The 21,598-nt window shown below is 57.1% G+C and overlaps 1 protein-coding gene across 9 annotated transcripts; it reads right to left on the bottom strand.

The window, feature by feature from the left end:
* Nucleotides 1-55: 55 nt before the first annotated feature.
* On the bottom strand, nucleotides 56-21,382 carry Kdm6b (lysine demethylase 6B). 9 transcript variants are annotated; one of them, XM_051180264.1, is made up of 24 exons: nucleotides 21,246-21,382; nucleotides 14,625-14,741; nucleotides 9,804-9,921; nucleotides 9,393-9,536; nucleotides 9,162-9,303; nucleotides 8,866-8,964; nucleotides 8,551-8,770; nucleotides 8,369-8,461; nucleotides 8,129-8,290; nucleotides 7,839-8,045; nucleotides 7,405-7,749; nucleotides 5,121-7,318; nucleotides 4,892-5,018; nucleotides 4,696-4,801; nucleotides 3,601-3,806; nucleotides 3,436-3,500; nucleotides 3,282-3,356; nucleotides 3,040-3,188; nucleotides 2,787-2,901; nucleotides 2,516-2,703; nucleotides 2,222-2,363; nucleotides 1,723-1,849; nucleotides 1,464-1,634; nucleotides 56-1,368 (listed from the first exon to the last, which is right to left on the bottom strand). In XM_051180264.1, exons 5-24 carry the CDS (start codon nucleotides 9,296-9,298, stop codon nucleotides 1,345-1,347), a joined length of 4,956 nt encoding a protein of 1,651 aa, XP_051036221.1. In that variant the 5' UTR covers nucleotides 9,299-9,303; nucleotides 9,393-9,536; nucleotides 9,804-9,921; nucleotides 14,625-14,741; nucleotides 21,246-21,382; the 3' UTR covers nucleotides 56-1,344. The 9 variants fall into 9 exon arrangements, with proteins under 9 accessions (XP_051036221.1, XP_051036229.1, XP_051036222.1 ...); XM_051180272.1 differs by having other exon boundaries at nucleotides 3,282-3,353; XM_051180265.1 differs by lacking the exon at nucleotides 21,246-21,382 and adding an exon at nucleotides 17,134-17,280.
* Nucleotides 21,383-21,598: the final 216 nt, after the last annotated feature.

Genomic DNA, 21,598 nt, shown 5'->3' with positions numbered 1-21,598 from the left:
TCAGCTTCCTGACTCTTGAACTAATGCTCTTTACAACCATCATCAAAACACAAGGTTGTTTTTTTTTTCCTGCTTTTATTTTTAATATTAATATTCTCACACAAAAATCACCGAAAATAGGGTAGGGTAGGGAAGACCTCTCTGCCCCTGGGGCAGAGACAGTGCAGTGCGAGGGGGCGAGACTGTAAACCCCCCACCCCTCCGCAGCCCCAGCGGGAGAAAACGAACTAAGAAAATTAAAATAAAGCCCCAGAGAAACTCACCCCAGGGTGTCCCAGCCCCAGTGAGGCCCTGCCCTGGGCTGTTTCACGCCTTTTTTTTTTTTAAAGGGGGGGGGGAGGTAGGGGATAGAGGTGTTCAACGCTTTTTAAATTGGCCGAGGCTGGGGAGGACAGGGTTCCTTTTCCTCATAGTTCTTTCTTTAAAACTTTTATTTTTTTATTTTATTTATTTTTTTACAAAATACCATTTCAGTTCCCACTTCTTCCCCTACAGTACAGGAGTCGCTCACCCTCAGGTGGGGTCGGGGTCGGGTTGGGAGTTGGGGTACTGGTCCAAGAAAGTGCAGGACGTAGGGGAGGGGAGCGGGTTTGAGCACCATGAGAGCCCGGCTGGAGCCGCGGGCGGGCGGGCGGAGACAGACGGGCCAAGCCCGGACATATACTGGGGCGCAAGGAGAGCCCAGGAGCGGGCCTCCCAAAGAGGCAGGAGGGATGGCTTGGGGGTCAGGAGGTCGGGTTTTCCCCCAAAAAATGAATAAATAGAGGTGAGTGGGACTGTTATAAATTAAAAACCAAAAACAAAAAAGAACAAAAATACAAATCATAACCAAGTGAATAAACAGAGACATATACAGGGATCACAGCTAGCATTGGAAGTAAAAAAAGGAGGTCTTGGGGGAGGGGTAAAGCCCATAGAAAGAATCTCATTAAAAACCTCGGCTGCCGAACGTCTATGTACACAACGAGCCGCGAACGTCTGCGCCGGCGGGCGGCGGGCGGGCGCGCGGCGGGCAGGCTTGAGGGAACCCGTATGTGACCCCCGCCGCCGCCGGAGCCTGGTCCTTGTGTCTGTTGCTAGAAAGGCCAAAGTCGGTGAGGGGAGGCGCTGGTGGGCGAGGGGCTGCCAGCCCCCTCCCCGTCTCCCTTTTTTTTTTCCTTTTTTTTCCTCGTATTTGTTAAAAAATTGTTTTTCTTAATAAATTAAGTGAGGGGAGCTGCCAATAAGGGTGGAAGGGCTGGGCCCGACCCCCTTCCCGGCCAGAGGCGGGACCTAGGTCCAGCCCAGGCGTGTGCTGGTGGCCCCGCCGCGCCCTGCGTGGGCGGGCGAGCGGGGCGTCCGGCCTCATCGCGACGTGCTGGCGGGAGCCTGCGGGAAGAAAGAGAGGGAGCGGGGGCTTCAGTGGTGGATGGGTGTGGCCCGGCCGCTCCCGAGCCCCCTCGGGAGGAGCCCGGTGCTCTCACCAGCGTGAAGGCATCGTAGGCCTGCGCCAGCTCCTCCGTGCGGTACTGCTCTAGCACCACCACGCCCTGCAGGCCCGCGCTGCGACGGCGCGCACAGCCCTCGCAGTGCACCAGGTACGTGTTTCGGCTGCCATTCTCACTCGTAACGAACAGGATGTTGAACACCTCCACCTAGGCAGGAGGAAGAGGCTGTCACCAAGAAGGAGGCCTACCACAGGAACCTTCGGGACAGGGTAGAGCCCATACACTCCAAACTTACATCGCATTCGTTGCAGTAGTAGGCAGGCTCATCCTTGACGCGGCCTTGGTAAGCGATTTTCTTCCCTGCCCGCACCAGGCTCTCCCGCTGCACCTGGCAATGCTTCATTGACTGCAGGAGGCAGAACCTGGGGAAGAGCCAAAGACAGTATTGAGACAAGACTCCAGAAGGAGATGCACCAAGACTGCTGGGGGCAGAGGGGCAGGGGCCGTGCGTGCCTCCAAGACCGCAGCCCCATGGCCTTCCCTTACAGCCCTCCCTTTTCATTTGAGTTGCATTTCCTGTCTTGAATATGTCACATTTGACATTTCGTGTGTGTGCGCGCGCGCACACCACAGGAAACAAAGGCTATGAGATGAGAATAGCGGTTTTGTCATCCTCCTCAGCACAGGAGCTTCTGTGAACATGTTAGGGTGGAGAATGAGGGAGGGGGAGTCAGGAAGAACAAGTAGGAAACAGGTCAGGACGAGGTGGGGTGCTAACCAAACAGGGGCCTCACTTGATCATCTTGAACAAGTCAGGATCGCTGATTTTGACCGTGCGAGCTACGTTCCAGGACACATGAATCATGGGCACAATGGATTTGACGTTCTTCACCTCGTTCCATTCGTATCGCTCTAGCGCCAGCTGGTACTGATAGGCTGCAAGCCAGAGGAAGTCACTAAGGATTTTCAAACAGCCCCCGGCCCCTTATTCCCTCAGACCTTGTGACTGTCCACACCCACCTCTCCCCGACAGGCCTCACTCCCCATACCCTTCACTGTACCGTGACAGCCCAACCCCACCCTCTTACCGGTGAGGGGCCCCACGTTCCAGGCGATGTTGTTGCACCAGCCAGTAGCCTGCACCCAATGCACAGTCCCTGCGTTAATCCACACAAGGTCTCCAGGGCGCTGCACGAAGCGGTAAACAGGAATATTGGACGCATAGAGGTCATCCAAGATTGGCCACCAGGAACCAGTCAAGTAGTCCACACCATGCCTGTGGAGTGGGCAGCCACAGGGTCAGGTGAGAGACCCAAGGACCCGATATGATGGGGCGACTAACAAGGGGGCAGTGCGCACCGATCGCAGAAGGCGCTGATGGTCTCCCAGTAGTGCTCATGTACTGCAAACCACTCGCAGTCCCCGGGGCCAATGTTGATATTGACAGAGCAGAAGTTGTTATTCTCTTGGTGGCCTGTAGAGGGAGACAGACCGTCACGGATGGTCTGGAGCAAGCCTGCACCCGCGATAGCCCCGCCCTTCACCCTCATTGGCTAACAGCTAAGCACTGAGTGCGCACTTCCCCGCACCGTGCTCAGGGTGAGCAGCACACCTGGCGTTCGGCTGCCAGGGACCTTCATGTATAGCTGCACGGTGTTCATGCCCAGGATGGTGTGGCCCACATGGCTGAGCATGTTGCCTGTGGATGTTACCCGCATGAAGGCAGGCAGCTTCAGCAGCTCTTGTAGCTGGGGCTTCCACCTGTGAACACAGAAATGCCAACAAAGTAAGCGGTATCCCAGACCAGGACCTAGCAGGGTTTCGTCCCAACTTCACTGGTCCAGCCTCACTGACCTCTTGGCATCAGACAGGTCGATATTAGTGCCAAACTTGATGATATGATGGTTCTTGGGGTCCGGTGCACTGCTGCTGGGGCAAACGCACAGAGCTGGTTGGCAAACCAAGGGGAGCAAACGAGCAAAGCCAGAGGGACAAAATGATTCCTTACCTGGGAGGGGTTCCTGTAGTGCTATCTGGTTCCTCTGACTCCTCATCCTCACTTTCCTTCTCTTCCTGCTTGGGCAGACAGGTAGGCAGGTCTCGGTCAGTGGCCTCCTGGGGCCACTGAAGTCAGACCCCAGAACCCTCGCTACTGCTTGTCCATGACCCTCACCTGCAGTGACTCCTGGAAGGACGATGCCTGGTACTGCGCGTACTTGGCGATGGTGGTGTGTGAACGGGAGCTCTCACAGGGCCAGATCTGCCTTGTCCCTGTCAGGTCCCAGTTCTCGTCTGAGGGCTGCTGTACTTGGGTGCGCACCTCCACTGCGTGCTCCCCGCTTGCCTCCACCAGTGTCTTGGTGGAGAAAAGGCCTAAGTCTGTGAGGGAGTGCCAAACGGAGTGTCACTCAGGACAGTTGGCCCAACTCTCCCTTTTCCTCCCAATCGGCCAGGCCTCTGATGATGTGGGCATAGAAGAATCCCAGCCCCTGCAAGCTGTCAAGGCCGCCTTCTTTGGGTCCTCCCCAGCCCCTTTCTTCAACTGCAGGCCTCTGTCTCTCAACTAGAATTCTCAGACTGCATATGGCCACTTAGTAGGCAAACAATGAATGGCAAGTGGCCACCGCAAGCAAGTGAAAGACGCAGTCAAGCTTTAAATGTCCCTCAAATTACTCAATGGGAGGAGAGAAAGATGTAAGGGTATATTGGAAACAAGGCTGCCTGACATTTACAATTTCTACAGTGTCCCTAGTTTTATACCGCTTAATACTTTGCACTATAAAAAAATGGAAAAAGAAAAAAGCCAAATCGTGGATCAGAAGTAGTCTATGATCCATCCTTTTCATTCACTTTATTTTTGTTTTTTTTTGGAGACAGGGTTTCTCTGTGTAGCCCTAGCCGTCCTGGAATTCACTATATAGACCAAGAGACCCGCCTGCCTCTGTCTCCAGAGTACTGGGATTAAAGGTGTCTGCCACCGCCTGACTCATTCTTTTCATTCTTAATCACTAAGAGAATCAGAATTGACTCCAACCACTCCTGAGAGCCATCTTCCCATGTGTCCACTTCTGGGGACAGAGTGACAGATGAGAGCATTTCCAGGCACACCACACAGAGCCTTTCTCAAACATGACCTGTACACAAACAAGTACACAAGATCCTAGGAATCACTGTGGCAAGTCTGCAGGCATGGCGGGGCGGGGCTCTCAAAGGGCCCCATATATCACAGCTCTTACAGCCCTGTCCACATGCTTCCCCCAAGACTCACTGAGCCTAAGTGAGCCAGCCAGGCCCCTGATCACGGTGATGGGGTTCCGAGGGTCTGTACAGAACTGCAGCAGGACTGGTGAGAAGGCATCCCGTTTGCTCTCCAACTAAGACAACCAGGAGACACTGGGTCAGAGCCTCCCCGGGCTCAGTACCCATGCAGCCCTTGGGGAGGGCGGTTCTGGGGGCATACATACATAGATGCTGGGAGTAGGGGGGTTCAGTTTTTCCCGGGGCAGCTTCTCCTCAGTGTTGATCTTCGGTTTCACAGACTGGGCAGGAGAAAGGTAGGACTCTCTAAATTTCCCTTTCACCTTGGCATTCCTGTGAGAGGACCACAGAGTAAGATCAGAAAGGTAGGGTAATGAGCAGGAGCACCCCCAAGACAAGCGGGCAGCCTTGTGAATTACAGCCCCCCCCACTCACTTGCTGGCACGCATGACATCAGCAGCACAGTGGCTGATGGTGAGGTCTGCCATGCGAAGCCGCCGCTCTTCCACCTCAGAAGCAATGAAGGTTTCCTTGTCACCGCTCTCTACCTTGATGAGCCTGATCTTCAGCTCCTTGGGAGGCCCCTCACTAAGGGACCGGAGCTTCAGCATGTCTGCTCGGCTCACACCTGGGGGCCCTGGAGCTTCCTCTCGGGTCTTCTTCCCAGGCACGGGGGCAGATGGGGGTGTAGGCTGAGCAGAGGGTGCAGGAGCAGGCGGGGGCGTTGGAGCGGTGGGGGTCTTGACTTTGGAAGCCCCGCCTACATCAGACCGGGCTTTCTCCCGGCCCTGGATTTCTTCACTCTGCAAGTCCAGGTTCCCTAGCACCCTTCGGCTCTTTTCTTTGGGAGCCTTGGCCTTGGCCTTGGCCCTCCCCTCACGGGGCCGACGACCCACACTGTCCCTACAGGCCCGTCTGTGCCGCCGATGCTCCTTCTGCCGACGTTTGCCACTACCTGCGCCGGCTCCTGCCACTGTCACCCCACCACTCTCCTCCTTAGTCTGTGCAGGAGGCAGGAGCGGGTCCGTCCCACTGTCCACTGGGTCTGCTATGGCCACTGGGTCTGTTGGGCTGGCAGCACTCCGGCCCACCCGCTCCACAAGGGTCTCGCAAGCCCGACTGATCTCTTCTAGCACCTCAGACTCAGAACGAGCAGGGGGCAGCGGCAGAGGTGGGGGCAGCTGGGCAGGGGTCACGGGGCCTGGTGCTGGCTCTTCACCCGCCCTGCGCTCCCGGGCCCAAGGCCCGCCTGAGGTAGAGAACTGAGATGACGAGGAAACAGAGGGCTTGGGGGAGCCCTGGGCGCTAGGGGCCGTTGAAGTGGGTGGTGGGGCGGTAGCACCTGATGCAGGACTAGGGGAATACTGAGTGGTGGGCAAGGACCCGGGCCTGGTTGAAACAGCTGCTCCAGTCCCCCGGTAACAGTACTTTTGTCCCTCGAGAACAGAGGCCAATGATTTGAGCAGGCTGGCTGGGCTGGCTGGTGGAGGTGGTGGGGGCTGCGACTGGGGGGGTGGAGGAAACTTGGCTAGAGGCGGAGGCGGTGGTAGGGTTGGTGGTGGCTTCTTCTCCTCTTCTTGGGTGGTGGTGGTGGTGGTGGTGGTGGTGGCGGCGGCGGTGGTGGTGGTGGTGGCGGCAGTGGTGGTGGTGGTTGGGGCTGTGTCACTGGGAAAGGGTGGCTGTAGAGATGCAAAGGGCTCTTTGAGTGGGGGCGGGGGAACCACGCCTGCCTCCTGTTGCTGCTGTTCCTCCTCCTTGCGAATGGATTCATCCAGCATCTTCATGATGTTAGCTAGCCCATCAGGTAGGATCTTGAATTCAGCGGGCTCTTCAAACTGGTCCTCCAGTGGAGTTGGTGGAAAATCAAAGAGCCTCGGGCCTCGGGCAGGCAGCTCTCCAACCCCAGGTGGCACAGGCTGGGGGGCTTTACTCAGAGAGCCTGGGGGTGGCCCCTGCCCCACCTCGGGGGTCTTTGGGAAGGAGACCCTGGGCCGGGGGCTCTCCGAGCGCCTGAAGCTTCCTGAGGTATTTTGGTGGCAGGAGGAGGGAGGGGCTGGAGGCAGGGCAAGAGTCAGTGGTGGAAGAGGTGGGTCCTGCGAGCTCAGGGTTGGGCTAGATGGCCTGGGAAGGGGGTCTACACTTCTGGCCAGATAGGGGGGTGGAGGGAAGGCCACGGGCCCAGTAGGACTACTGCTGTGGTTGTTGCTGCTGCTGCTGCTGCTGCTGGTGGCGGCGGCGGCGGTGGTGGGGGGAGTGGCAGGGGTATGCGAATCCTGAGTGCCCACAGAAAAGCGGGGAGTTGGAGGCCCCAAGAAGCCATCACCACGGTGGGGAAGGGGCGGGGGAGGACGGGGTGGTCCCTCAGCACCAAAGAAGAGCTCCCCTAAGATCTCTCCATCCTCTCGGGTCGAGCGGCAGGCTGGGCCCTTCATCCAAGCAGGGGGCGGTGGAGGGCGTGAGAGGCGAGGACAGGGGGCTGGCGGGGATGATGGGGTCCCAGGTGGTACAGGTAAGTGGGGTGTGGCAGCGGGGGCTGTCAAAAATGGTTTCCGACTGCTGTGAGCCGAAGGCCCCAGGCGGGCCTGGTGAGAGGAAATCTCCAGCGCAGGAGTTTGGTAATGGTCAGCGCCAGGCTGGAAGTATAGAGTAAGAAGGTCAGAGTACTGTTCTAGCCCCTTCAGACACCTCCACCCACCTTCAGCACAAGGTCATCACATACAATGCCTGGGCTCGGCTCCACACCCCGAAGACCAGTGTTGTTACTGCTGCTGCTGCTGCTGCTGCTGGTGCCGAGGAGGCCAGGGGGCCGGGAAGGGGCGTAAGGCACGCAGGCGGTAGATGCTGCTGGTGAAACGCTGGAGTCCATCCGCGACCTCTGAACTCTGCTCTCTCTAAGGTCACTTCCGGGGGGACGGGTGGCAGGCAGGCAGCCATGGCTCTCTGCTCCTGGGGGTCGGGGACCTGGACCAAGGGGTGTGGCTGGAAGCAAGCGGTGGCTGGGTGGATGAGCAGTGTAGGCAGGAGCTGGGTATGGGTATGGGTGAGACAGCGAAGGCCGCTGCTCCTATGAGAGATAAATGAGGTCACAGTGAGGAGCGGAAGAGACAGAGCTCCCAGGAGGTAAAAGCTGACAGGTAGTAAACAGGGGCTCACCTGGCGCTCTGGGGGTGCTGAACCCTTGCGCTCTGGGCCCCAAGCATCTCCATGCAGGGTATTCCACAGCCCTGGCTTAGTCAGCTGAAATGGAGGGCTAATAGCCAGGCCAGGCAGCGGTGGTGGGGGTGGGGGTGGAGGTGGGGGTGGCGGCGGCGGCGGCGGTAATGGTGGTGGAGGCAGTGGCAGACCTGGGGGAAGGCCAGCCTAGAAGAGAAGAGAGTGTGACAATCCTACTCCCGGCCCCAGTCCTGCATCCTCTCTGCCCGCTGGCCGACCTACAACCGCACCTGTTCAGAGCTGCAGCCTCTCCTGCGCTTTCCTCCAGGGCTGAGGCCCTCCTCTCCTGAGGGGCCTGAGAGTACTGCTGGGGGCATAGGCTGTACCACTGGGGGTTCAGCAGATCGCTTCACTGGAGGACCCCCTCGCTTAGCCCCATAGTTCCGTTTGTGCTGAAAACAAAAGCGATGATGGCATGGGCCCCAGCCTACCACAACTCCCTTCCCTGATTCACTGAGCTTCAGCCTCACCTCAAGGTGCAGCAAATTCCATACTTGCTCCAGCGGGGGCAGGACCTTGGCTCGATGCTGACAGGAACCAGCATGAAAATTCCAGAGCTGGGCCTGGGGGCACGAAAGGACAGCTTGAGATGAATTGGGAACACTGGGATAGATAGCACAATCTCAGCCACCTGTGTCCTGCCTCGTCCCACCTGCTGCAATCGGCCAATTCGTGGCCCCAGCTCAGCGAAGCTTCCTCCATATCGAAGAGCCCTGTGGTAGCAGCATATGGCCTCCTCGCTGTCATGCTCCGACTCATACAATTGCCCAAGCTGTTCCCATAACCCCGGCTGGGCTGGCTCCCGGAGCAGTGCCTGCACACAGCCATGCAGGGATTCCAACTTCCCGGGGAGGGGTCTCGGGGCAGGTGTCCTACAAAGTGGAAAGAGTGGGGTGCTTAGGCTTAGGGGGGCATCTCAAGGCCCCAGTTTTACCTCCACTCCCGTAACTTTAAATCCCCCACTTACCCAGGTGCATAATAGGGTTTGTTTGGGTGCCCAGAGCTACTGCCGTGTGAAGGTGGTAAAGGAGCAGGGAGTGGGGGCTGCCCAATGCTGGCAGAGCATCTGTAAAGAGAAAGGGTCTGTTATGTATTGCCAGAAGTAATCCTGCTCCCTAGAAAGGAGGAGTTAGAGAAAATATCAACAGGTGAGGCTGGTGTCTGAGCCCACAGCGTAACAGAAACTCGCGGAGAATGACAGAAATGGATAGAGAAGACCAGAAGAGAAATGCGTGGTGACAGGACTCATGGCCCAATTCTCACCTGCCTCCAGGCAGCCATGAGCTTCGAGGAGGAGGATGGGGTGGGCAGGAGCTCCAAGCCCCAGCACAGCTCAAGCCCCCAAGGGCAAAGGCTTCCCGTGCAGAGCGGGCCCCTGGAGGGTCCACTGCCCGATGCATCCAGCCTAAGTCAGGGACAAGAGATCATGCTCTAACAGGGAGACAAAACATCCAGCTGTACATTCAGCTAAACCAGCTCCAATCTCTTCCTTACCAGGTCAGCAGTGGCCCCAGGAGCCCTGGAGATGGGGCACGCCCCCCTGCCCCAGCTCTCTGGCACGATGGTCCAGCTCCAATTGCTCTTAACGAGAGTGCTCACTGATTCCAGGTGGCAGTCTCTGGCCTTCCACAACCAATTCTACAGAGAGGAGAAAAGTACACTAAGCTTGCCAGCAGAGCCAGGGCCCAAAGGCTGGTCTGAATTGTTTGAGCAGGAAGACAGAGGGCAAGGAGCCGGGGCAGAAGACGCCGGCATAAGGAACCCCTAGAAGGCCGCAAATGGAGTAACAGGAATATGGGACAAGTAGCGGGAAAGAAGTCAGCAATAGGTACAACCCAGCGTCTGCACGGTCTGACGGGCTTACAATCCTGAGCCACTAGGGCGACCTACCGCGCGGCTGCTTACCCAGCCTCCGTGGGAGCGTCCTCTCACAGCTTCAAAAGCTTCAGAAATTCAACCAATCACAAGACGTCTCTCTCCCCAGAAAGCCAATCATCACCCTTGTCTCCGCCTCAGTAACAGCCTGGCAGGAACCAATAGGAGCGAGGTGAGCCGAGCACTCAGCGGCCACCGGAGGAGGGGCGGCAGGGCCGGTCAGACAGGCTCGCCCTAGGGTGACCCCGACGTGACCCCAAGGCTCCCACCTAGGGTCCACATCTCAGATCAGAAACCTGTGGCCCGCAGGGCAGTAACCTCAAGCTGGCTAAGACGCACGCTAGTGAGGATGGGAAAATCATTCACTAGCCGGCCTGAGGACAAGCCTCACACATCCACCTAACTGGCAATGGTCCCCACCAGATTGTTCAAGTCGTCCTCGGTCTATCCACCCCAAGGACGGACCGCAGACCAATGCAAATCGCAGACAAAGGCGTCGCTCCCCCTCCTCACTTCCTATCACCCAGCGACAGACCCTCCACTCGATCAGCCCGGTGGAACTGCTTAGGTCTAGCAATCACCGCAAATCCAGTACCCAGGCCCGCCCGCGCGCCTCTATCAGAAACGCTCCACTTCCAGCGGCCGACCCGGTCCTAACTCATGGTCAAGTTCCCAGTCTCATACCAAGTTCTTCCAGCTCCTCCACTTTCCCTGGGTCTGAGTCTTCAGCACCGGTCGGCCCCCTAAGCCAGTACCCCCTAGCCCTCCAACTTCTGGGAAGCTGCGCCCCGTGGAGTGGCCCCTCTCGCGTGGCTCCTGTATCCTCTATGCCCTTTCCCCGCCGGGGCCACGCGGTTCCCCACGGCCCACGTGGCCCCCACCCCCCCCAAGGGAGGGGGGATTTCGGGGGTTGCCCGTGACGTGGCTACTTGCGCAGCGGAAGCGATGTGTGTACGGGGGGGGGGGTCCTTCGGGAGGGAGAGAAGAGGGCGGGGCCCAACAGGCAGTGACATCACCCCTGTCCCACTCTCACCGCCTACTCCCTTAAAGAACCCAGAACCCGTTTCACTTCCTCCTTCACGCCACCCCCCCTTACTCCTTCCCGTTGAGGCTGACTGGACCCACAACGGCCACAGTACTCCTCTCTGCCAGGCACGTTCCCTTTAGTCCCGGCTTTCCCTTCTCGCCTCTCAGAGCCCAGGCGCAGCTTCCCTGTGCATACCCCAAGTCCCGGCAGGTAGAGAGCCGGCTCCGCTCCCGGGATCGGTCCATTGAGAGTCTAGAGTACAAAGAGCGGCGAGAGGCGAGTGTCGAGTACAAAGCCGCGGGGGCGGGGCCAGCGCTCCAGCTGGAGAAAGCGCCGGGCAGGAAGCCGGGGGAGAGCGCGCGGCGAGGGGTTGGGGGCGGCTGGAAAGTTCGCCTTGGCCGAGAAGTCTGCACTGTGGGGAAATTTCCACCCAGCCCACAAAGGCAGAAAGGTCTCTGGCGAAAACAGTCTTCCCTCCCGCTGGGGCAAGGTCATCTGTGCGTGAGTGTTCGGACCCCACAGAGTCCCGCAGGCTACTCGGTCCAAGCGCTAGTGGGACCTTGCGCTCCGCGGGCTCCTCAGCTCATGCGGAGCTCCAGTCAGATATCCCCTGAGACTGCAGTCTGTCAGTTATCAAGCTCTGGGACACATACAACGCCAGTGTGGTCAAGTGAAGCCCAAACTGGCTGCCCTAGTCAAGCCTTGAGGGGACCAAGGGACCAGACGTGAACAAACGGCAGCTCGGGGTAGCAGATGTCAGAGAAGCAGACACCCTGCTAAGGAAGTGGTGCCCAGAACGCTGCTAGTTACCAGGAAATGCAGCTTCCCCTTCTGCGATGATGACACTTCCCCTCTGCCACTTCCCCTTTCCCACGGGGAACTGACTCAGCTTTCCCTAAACTAGCGAGTTCCGTCCCTCCAGCCCTCCTGATCTTCAGCCTTTATCCACAACCTCCCACGACGACACCGTGGACTACATACAGAGCGCTCCAGAACAAAACTTCCTGTACCCTAAGCATAATCTCGCCAACCACCACGGATCTGTGTCCCCACCAGGGACGCAGGCGCCTGACTTCCCATCCGCCCCACGAACAAAGCCTTTCTCTGGGTCTGAATCAGGCTTGGGGTGGGGGAGAGTGAGTCACTCAGAAAACCATCCCCTGTTCCCACTGACTCAGCCCCCGCCTCCCTCCACTCACACAGACACACAGTCAGAGGCAGACACAACTCCTCAGCCCACACACTGCTCACCACCGGTCCCGCGGAATTTCCCCCTGTCTCCCTCAGGACGGCCCCACCCGCGCTGGGCAGCCCGGCCGCCACACTCACACCTGTTCCCCAGCCGCCGCCGCCGGCTGGCTCGCCGTCCACTCTCACCTACACTCTCGCTTAGAGGCAGGAATGGCCCTCCCCGACTCCCAGTGCTCATACTAACCAAGGGGAGGGGGCAACCAGGGGCAAGCACAAAGACAGACACCCATAGACTCCTCGACGAGAGACGGAAGGTAGACGCACACGTCCAGGGCCAGGCTGGGAGGTCAACACACTTGGGTGGCTGACAATCCAGCCTTCCCAACCCGACCTACAGCCCCAAAAGCCAGCCGCCCAGAAAGGGTTAATTCCACTTGGGTCTAAACCACGCCCTCTCCATCCGGGCACTCCCGGCAAAGCCAAGCTCCGCCTCCTGCATCCGGGATCTGGACTCTGGGACTTTAACCGACCCCCTCCCCCCCTTGAGTCCCAGGAGAGAAGCACTCCATCAATCACACCCACTTAACTCTCTCTGGGCTTGGGGCAGGAGAGCCCCTCCGCGCAGCTCCCGGGACGCGGGGTGTAAGAAGGACGCTTGGCATGAGGCCTGCGATCTGCAAGCAGACACTGGACGGCCAAAGACACCAGACCCCGCAGACCGGTTTTTCCCGAGCATGCATTTAGCCGGCACGCACCGGCTCGAAGGTGGGGCGGATCCAGGACCGACCCCCGGGAGTCCCATTCTTTTGCTGTCTTCTTTCGGCATGGCGGAAGCTATGAAGTTACCGGCTCGCTTCTCACCTGGGAGAGCCGGCGGGAGAGGGAGGGCCGCGGGCTGAGGCTCCGCAGTGACTCAGCCACCCGGGCAGGCCGCCCGCCCGGGATTCCCTTCCCCAGCCTTCCCCCGCCGCCGGCCCCTCCCCGCCCCCATCGAGAAGTGTGACAGTGCTGGCCCCGGCAGGCTGGCCCGCTAAGTGTCACTGCGGGCGTTGTGTCTGCCTCTGACTGGGCTCTGTGTTCACCAGTCAGTCTAACAGGGTCGGCTGTGTGTGGGTCTCGGTGTCTGTGTGCACCTGCAGATCTGCTTATCTTGTCTCCCTCAGTGCCTGTGTCTGGCGCATTCCTGTCATTATCCCTGTCTACATGACTCCGCGAGGCTGTCTGTCTGTGTGTCTGGTTGGCTCCTGTCTCAGTCTTTTGTCTGGGTCTGCCTCTGCATCACTGTGGTGATCACGTGTGTCTGTGCACATGCCCTGTGTTTGCCTTCACGTTCTCGAACAGAGCAGGCTTGAGGGGCTGTCTTAACTCCCCTGAATCCTGACTTCCAACTGGGTCAGTGGTCCTTCTGTTTAGTCAATACTTAGGGCTCTCTGCCTTCAGTCAAGTTCAGCCCCATTCCTCAGCTTCCTCACTTAATCCTCACAGCTTCCTGCAGCAACCATGATGAAAACTGGTAGCATTTATTAAATGGTAGGCACTATGCTAAACCTTTTACCTGCATCTCTTAATTCTTCCCCAAAACCTGGCATGGGAGGTACTTGACTACCAGGGTTGCAGATGAGGAAACAGACTCGAGAAGCAAGGGAACTACCTCAACCAAGGTCATTCTGCAAGTAAGCAGACAAGCTGGGTTTATTCTGGAGCTCCATTTTCTATACTGCCCTGACCTGTTCTCCCTCAACTTATCCTGGAAGGCTGCCTCCTAAATCAGCCTTCCACTCTGTTACTACCCCAAATGTCTCATCCTCTAGAGAAGGTGTGGGCAGGAGGCTCCACAACAGATCTCTGCCGTAGGTTTCTTGGCAGGGAAACAGTACATCCAGTTAAAACATTCATTCAACACAAGTCTACAAAGGCACCCAATGTGCAAAGCATCATACGCAACTATTCAAGAAGCTCTGTGAGTGATGGGGAAAAGCAATGAAGAACCAAAGAACTCAAGTGTCCGGCTTAGGGAAAAGTCCTTTCTACCAGGGAGGAAGGAAGGCGAGGAAGGACCCAAGAAGAGGTGGGGGTAGAAGGTATGGGGAGAGCAGGAGTTAAAGAGTTAGGCATGCAAAGCAGTGTATAGTGTATTATGGTAAGGATAGGCCAGAGGAGAGCAGAGAGGTGAGGCTCCATGATGGCCATGACAAGCAGGAGCTAGCTGTATAGTAGTGATCCCCACATCAGTTCTCAAGCGCTTCTTACAAGCTTGGCGATTCCCCTCTCTCCTATGGAAAAAAAAGCCTTCTCCTTCACAGGAAGGAATTTCGGGGGAGGGGGTCTCATCTACTTTCAGCCTGTAAACCCTAGCTTTCTTCAGTTAGCAAATGAGTTGTAGCACTGGGGGTGTCAGGTGAGAGGTTTCCAGGTAGTAGAGAGGCAGATCAAGTACAGGGATAAACCATTCCTAGGAGATAGAGGGGAGCTTCATAAACCAGGAGGGCTGAACCATTCAAGCATGGCAGGTTGGGGAGACTCAGAGTTGGACTGGACCATTCTGATGAGTGGCATGAACCAGATCACAGCAAAGATTTTCAAGCATGCGGTGAACTTGGGGGAAGGAGGTGACACTCAGCAGCCAAGCTTACCAGATGGAGTCTGAAGTGTTCAGTCACATTGGAACAACCACCCCAGCAGTGGGGTGCAGTGCAGCAGAAATGGTGGTGTGGATAATGCTATGGGGCTGGCATGGTGCCTGGGGGAACCTAAAAGAGAAAATTTCAGTTAGAGGTGGGGTCGCTCATGATGGAGGAGTTCCCTGGTGTTCCTTGCCCCCTCACTGAGGAGAAACCTGGCTCTAGAGGTCAGATGAGATGAGAGAATCAGTTTCCATGGCAACCTGGAAAAAAGCCATCCTCCATCCTTCCCCTCAAGAGGCAGCCTGGTTCAGGTAGTGGTGGTGGGGGGCATGCTGTGGCACCTAAGTAAGTCTACAATGCACACCAACCCATGATCCCGCTTCTGACTGGACCCAGAGCAGCCTCAGTTACAGCAGCAGACACCCATAGCCAAGCCAGCCTTAGTTCTGACCCCAGGGCAAGTGGACCCTAGGCCCTCAGTCCTGCTTCCTCCAAGCCAGGAGTTCCTCCCCAACCTTAACTAGACACTAGAGAGTCAACCCCACCCTTTGGACTCTGACCCTTCCTGTTCCCTTAGGCTGGTATAGGCAGGTCCTGGCAAGTGGCACAGGTGGCCAGACAAGATGAACGGGCCCAACTGGGAGGAGCCTTCTTTGCAACAACTGTGACTCTGGGCCTGAGCAGGGAAGTAGGCTCTGCAGCAGGCTCCCTCCATGTCACCTCCAAGGCCATATCCTGTTTCCCCATCACCTCCTTCCTCTGTGTGGCCCAAGAAGGTGACAGAGGCCCACCCCCTTCCCTTCCAGGCCTCAGATACAAAGAGCCAGGTCTATAGACACATCTAGGGCCAAGAATCAGGTGTTGATACAGGGGTCAGATCTAGTCAACCCTCCTCTCAGACTCACTCCTCAGGGACCTGTTTTCCATTCTCCTGGCCCCAGAACCCAGACACAGGCTCTCTGCCTGGCCTCTCCATTCCCTGGCCTTCCAGCCCCCATCTTTCCCCCTGCTCCAGAGACTTAGGCCTCTGGCCCCCAGTCTCCATGATGCAATGTACTGCAAGCTTTTGTAGCTGCTGATGACACTGCCCCCAGGGAGATGTTATTTCTGACCTAAGCAAGGCCCTTAAGGGGCAGTGGTCAGCTGCAGGCTGAGAAAACCAGATTGGCAAAGCCATTCTGCTGGAAAAAAAAAAAAAAAATGCTTTAGGCTGCAAGCCTTCAGGACAGGGAGGCAGATTCAGGAGTAAGGCGCTTACCCAGCAGTTGACAGCATTTGTGGAGATGGGGTATGCTGGAAAGGGTCTAACCTAGTGGGAGAAGGGAGGCCTCAGGCTGGCCAAGGAGTGATGGGCAGCCAAGAGGGTCAGAAGGGTGTATGACCGGTGTCTGGACACCAGAGTGGGGGAGGGCCACCAGCCATTTAAAGGGCCAACCTCAGAACTTTAATCCCTTACCAGCCTTGGCCCCAAGCAGGAGGCTGTAATTCATCTGTCCAACAGCTGGGGTGGGGGTGGGGGTAGGGGGCATGTGGATGAGGAGGAGGGGCTGAGGCCTACTTGTGCAGATAACCAAACAACAAAAGGGGAAGCTAAAGGGCCAGCTCCCAAGTGCTCAGGTGGCCCTGCTGGCCTGCAGATCTGGCCCGTGGCCCCCACCTGGTGTTCCACAGATTCTGTAGTTTGGACTCAAAGATTCTTGATCAAGGAGTCAAAGGACTCAAAGATGGGGTTCTGGAGAAAGCCCAGACTCAGCACCCTCAGGACAGGCTGTCAACCTCTTCCTGTACCTTTCCAGCAGACCTGCAGGCCCAGTACCAGACATCCTCAAATGCCCTGCTCACCAGCCAAGCCTCTGTAGACACAGCCTGCCAGCTCCCCCTCCTGCCAGCACAGGGTGGCAGTGGCCACACCAAGGCTGTCCCTTTAAATCATTACCACCCCTGCCGGTGTGGACAAACCAAGGGCCCTACCCCCCAGGCAGGCAGCTTGCCACCTCCCCACCCCACCCCCCCAGTCCCCAGAAATGTAAGGGCCATTTAAAGGGACATCAGAGAGGCAGCCTGGTCTCTAAGAGATCCCTACCCCCTCCTCACACACATAGCCCCCTGTCTTTCCAGAAGGCCCCCCAAATTCCGGTTTTCTCTCACCCCTAGAGACTGCTACAAGGAGAATGGGTCAAGGGAGCCTGGGGGGGAGCCATTAAAGGGTAAGGACTCCCTCCTCCCTTAGAGCCCCGGGAGACAGGTCCGAAGCAGCCAGCCTGAGAAACAGCGAGACAGAACCCCAAAAGGTGCCTCGGGCAGAACAGGGGAGCACACACTGTGGGGTTGGGGGAAGGGAGTCAGGATGCACGAGACAGAGGGTGGCGGAGCCAGCGGGCGACAAGCCCAACTCGGGGAAATGGAACAAGGAGGCTAGGGGAAAAGGCAAGGCCGGGGGAATCGGGTAGACAGAAAGGGGTCCTAGGGGGTGTAGAAGAAAATAAGACAGGGGGAGGGAGAGCCAGGCTGGGGTTACCTGCTGGGTGTCTGTCCCCCGGCGGTGCCCCCAGAGTCCGGGTAGGGAGGGGGGAAGCAGCAGGGGGGGAGTGGGGGCTGGGGGGGCGGGGGAGACGGGCCCTCCTCTGCCTCCTGGGCCTGCCCCGGCGCTTGCAGCCTCTGCCTCCCTCCCTCCTCCTCCCCGTCCCTGAGTCCCGGAGTCAAACAAAGAACTGTAGCAGGCTCTCCCCAACCCCCTCCCTCCCTCCTCCTCCTCGTCCTCCTCCTCCTCCTCCACCTCCTCCTCCTCCCCTCCCTCCCCACCAGCAGGCTCCCTCCTCCTCCCTTCCGGTCTCTTCCTTTAACTACCCGCTCCCCCAGCCTCCCCCCACTAGTCTCTCTCCACCCACCCACCCCAACCTTTTACACACCCCTTTGGCCTAGCAATGTCCTCGCTAGGGAAACTGTGGAGTCCCTTTGCAAAACGAAAGGCTCCAGAGAGCAACATGGGAGGGAAGCAGAGTATCGCTTGAAAATCATAAGCCACAACATAATTATTTTAACAGCCAAAGGAATAGTCTTAGCTATTTTGTAGGAGAGGAAAAATAACCTTAAAAAAAATACAAACCTGACTAAAGCCCACGTCAAACAAGGTACATAAAGTAGTCGATGCTAATTCCTAACACTTCCCACTCCCACACATACACACACACAACACACAACAGTTAGCAAAACTGTCCACTCTTCTCTACCCAGTCTCTAGTGACGGCTACTTTAGAACAGATCCACCCACTATAATAACTAATACGATTTAATAATACGTATTTCATGACACTGATTCAGTATTAATTTTATGTCAACCACTGTGCTTAAGTGCTTTGCATAAATTATTTCAACTACCCCCTCCCATCGGCTAAAAGATAGGTATTTAAATGTCCCAGATTAAGGATAGGAGGCTCTGAGAGGTAATGACCTCTCCAAGTCCCATTTATCGAAGCAGAGCTGGGATTACAGTCCAGGTTTGAGCTGATAGTCCAAGTTCTAAGGCATATGCAAGGAGACACTAATACCATCCATCACCAACTCCAAGACTTAACAGAGAAGGGCAGCCATAGATAACACTCAATTCCTCTCTCAAAAGAGGGCAATACCCGAGGCTGATCCACCTACCTACACAGATAAAGAGCTCGACTTTTCAGCCTAACACTTCCCTCAGTTTGGTGAGAGGAGGTGAAGCTGCCCCCTCGTACAGCTCTTCTCTTAGGGGCAGCTGTCTGGCAACTACACCCACTTCAGCTAAGATGGGAAAGGGGCAACATGACACTGGGCCATGCAGCAGGTGGGAAAGTAAAAAGACTTCTAGGAGACTCTTCCAAGGGCGCGTGCGGGGGTGGGGAGGGAAAGAAAATTTAAGAGGAACTCCTTCTCTGGCAATCTAGAAAAAAATGACCCAGAATTCTCTCAACCCAGCAAAGGAGCAAAGTCTTTTAAGCCACACCACACCCGCGCCCCTCCCCCTCACAAAACTCCAGGCCAGGGTTTCCCACCTGCAGCATGCTAATGCCAAGGGAAAGGAAAGGGGAAAGAGATGGCACGGGAATGGAACGGGACTCCGGGCAGAGGTGGGAGGGAATGGAAAGGGGAGGAGATCGCATTGCCTGGCAACCGTCCCGGGGCACGTGCACTGGTGACATCATCCCAGGCCACCTCTAACACAGACCTTTGACTCCTACCAGGGCGAAGAAGCCGCTGGCTGGCTAAGTTTCCTGGAAAATAGCTATAGGAATTCTGGAAACCCCAAAAGTAGACGAAGGGAACTCAGGCGTCCTGCCCTTATTTATATTAACTCCAACAGAACTAACCCTAGGGAATCCGGTCATTCGCCTGCCTCCTCCTGTCCGCCTCCAGCCTTGACCTCCCAACCCACATTTCTGACTGTCCGGACACGCCCCTTAGAGATACTGTGCCTTCTTTCTTCAGGGCTTGATCCCTGGTTAGGGGCAGGAGACTAAGGACAGGGCACTCGGTCCCGAGGGACTCCGTCTGCTATCTCTGGGATCCCCTGTGCCCCAGCTGGCCGCCAGCCGGAATCTGTCTGGGTCCCCAACTCTCCCGCCCCTCCCGTGCTGTTCCAGGGCGGAGTCTGTGGAGTTGAAATCAGGACACGCCGAGAGGAAGAGTTATATAACCCTCTGGAGAAGCAGAGGACAAGTGGAGACAGGGACGGACAAGACAGTCCGAAAGGAGCCAAGGGAGATGCAAAAAACCACAAGAGCGAGCTAGAAGGAAATGCTAGGGAAGGGAGAGAAAGATTTCGTTCAAAAAAGCGGGAATTAACAAGGAAAACAAATGGACTTGACGACCCTCTGCCCAAGAAAGTCACCTGGACCACCAGGGACTTCTCACAGTATCCTGCTGGACCACTAACCGCAGCTAGGCCTGGGCGGGTGAAGCCTTGGGAATGGGTGCTTGTACCCGCTCCCTCTTTTCTTTTGTGGAAACAACCTAAGCTAGAGCTCGGGAAAGCCGCGACTGAGCCTAGGGGGCCGGAAACCACAGCTCCGCCCAGCCCACCTGGGAGCTTTGGGGCGCCAGCTGGGGGTGGCGGTTGGGAACACAGGTAGCCGGCCTTCCCACAAGAGACTGACACAAACAGTCGACACCCGGCTAAAGAGCGCAAACCCGCCCAGACGTCTGGGCCCGCAGGGGCTGAGAAACGCAGCACTGGACTAGTTTGCAAACACAGACAGAAGACCTAAGGCGAGGGGGAGGGGGGGAAAACGACACGCCGCGCAGGCGCAAGGGACAGCCTGGGCGCGTGCGGTGGAAGAGGGTGTACTGGGAGCGATGCGTGTGGGAGTGCACGTGCAGATCCAGGGTAGCCACCGCCTCCCCTCCTTCCACCTCCTCTCGCTCTCTCTCCCTCTTCCAAAGCGCTCTATAATGCCAGCTCCCCATTGGTCACTAGAGCCCTGACGTAGGCGACGTCCGCTACAGTGGATTGGACAGGAGAGTGAGTTTGGGAATCTGGCGGTGGACGTTCGTTGGCCTGTTACTCTGGCAACTGAGCAAACAACCCAGGCAAGCGACCGAGATCCGACCTGAGCTAGTTTCTGGGTCCGGCCTTACTCTGGGCGACTAAGGAGTCATTTCTATAGCATCTCAGTTCATTGCTTCCCTTTCTTTGTCTCAGGTTCTCATCGCCTATAACTAGGTGTTCTGCTTTCGACCTTCCTCACACTCCAGCCCCCACTCCGAGGCACGGTCACCAGCAACAACAGGACGGAACGAATCTGCAGCTTAGGGACCAACCCGCATGCCCCTTTACCACTGTTTATTCTAGGCCAAAAAAGCATAGACCAAGAATCTAGCTCTTTACCCATATGCTTACAATTTCCTGGGACAGGGGTGGGGATGGGAGTGGGTGCCAAACAGAGGACAGGAAATCAAAGAACCTCAGCGCACCTTTCTCACAGGCTGGGTCACAGTTACATCGCCCCCCACCACCACCACCACCAGCGAGTCTGGTGTGCGTCTCATCTTCGCCATCTCGTGGCTACGTGGGAAAGGTTCAGCATAGAGAAAGGGCCAGAGCCCAGCGAAGGCTAGGGAACTGAACACGGTGAAGTGGGAACAGCTTAGGGGACTAGGGGAACTAACCAGACGAGGCCGAGAGCAGAAGGTATGGCAGAGTTGGGTGAGCTGGGAAATGCTACTGTTCCTGGTGGGGTGGTGAAGATTGAAAATACACACACACCTCACCAGGGAAAGAGCTGGAAGGAACCTTCAAGTAGGCCCGTAACTGGAGGCTCACCATCCCTGATCACATCTGATTTCAATTGGCCAGCGCCTAGCCTTAGACCTAACTAACTGCCCAGCAGTCCTGTTCCTCAGGATTGCTGAGCCCCGCCCTAGTGTAAGTCCCCATCCCAACGGAGACTGGGAGTACTTTCAGGCCCTCTTGACCTTTGGAACCAAGGCCAGTTTTTCTGATACCTTTGCCTTGTTCAATTCTGGGGGACCTGGATGTCTTGCGTCCCAACTTTGCCCAAATGCCCATCCCTAGCCAGGCCCCTTCCAGAGTCTGACGTCCCGCCCCCTTGCACGGAATTGGTTTCCCTCTTTCCAAAAGCCCCTGCGGGTCCCCATTACCTGGTTCTGGGGGTTCCAGATATTCAGGATCAGCAAGGCCTCCCGGGGGTCGAGCGGCCCCCCCCTCTCCCAGATAGGGGCTGGGGGGGCCGCTCCACCCCGTGGCGCAGTTTGATTTTCCAACACAGACAGATGTACCCGCCCCCCTTTCCCCAACCCCGCCCCCGAGTCACGGTCCCGCCCTTTGCGCTTAAGTACATCTCTCCCGCTCCGCCCCGCCCTCAGTCCTGCTCGCCTCAACTCTGGTGTCAGGCAAGGATTCCGAGTCACGATTGCAAGGCTTAGGGTGCAGTGTACAGAGCCCATCCCCAACCCTTACCTGATAAAGCTCTATTCCTTTTGGATCCCGCGCC

This window comes from Phodopus roborovskii, unplaced genomic scaffold (genome assembly GCF_943737965.1).
Source record: "Phodopus roborovskii unplaced genomic scaffold, PHOROB, whole genome shotgun sequence".
NCBI classification, from domain to species: domain Eukaryota; kingdom Metazoa; phylum Chordata; class Mammalia; order Rodentia; family Cricetidae; genus Phodopus; species Phodopus roborovskii.
The sequence above is the reverse complement of the archived record's forward strand: the minus strand, read 5'-3'. Positions and strand labels throughout refer to the sequence as shown.

Bases quoted from the DNA above. Each gene is read 5' to 3' on its own strand.
- Kdm6b (XM_051180264.1), bottom strand. From the start codon at position 9,298: ATGCATCGGGCAGTGGACCCTCCAGGGGCCCGCTCTGCACGGGAAGCC. The intron at 5,019-5,120 runs GTGAGTGGGGGG...GTCCTCTCACAG, and splicing joins GATGTCATGCGTGCCAGCAA to GAATGCCAAGGTGAAAGGGA. The intron at 2,704-2,786 runs GTGCGCACTGCC...CCCACTCCACAG, and splicing joins ATCAGCGCCTTCTGCGATCG to GCATGGTGTGGACTACTTGA.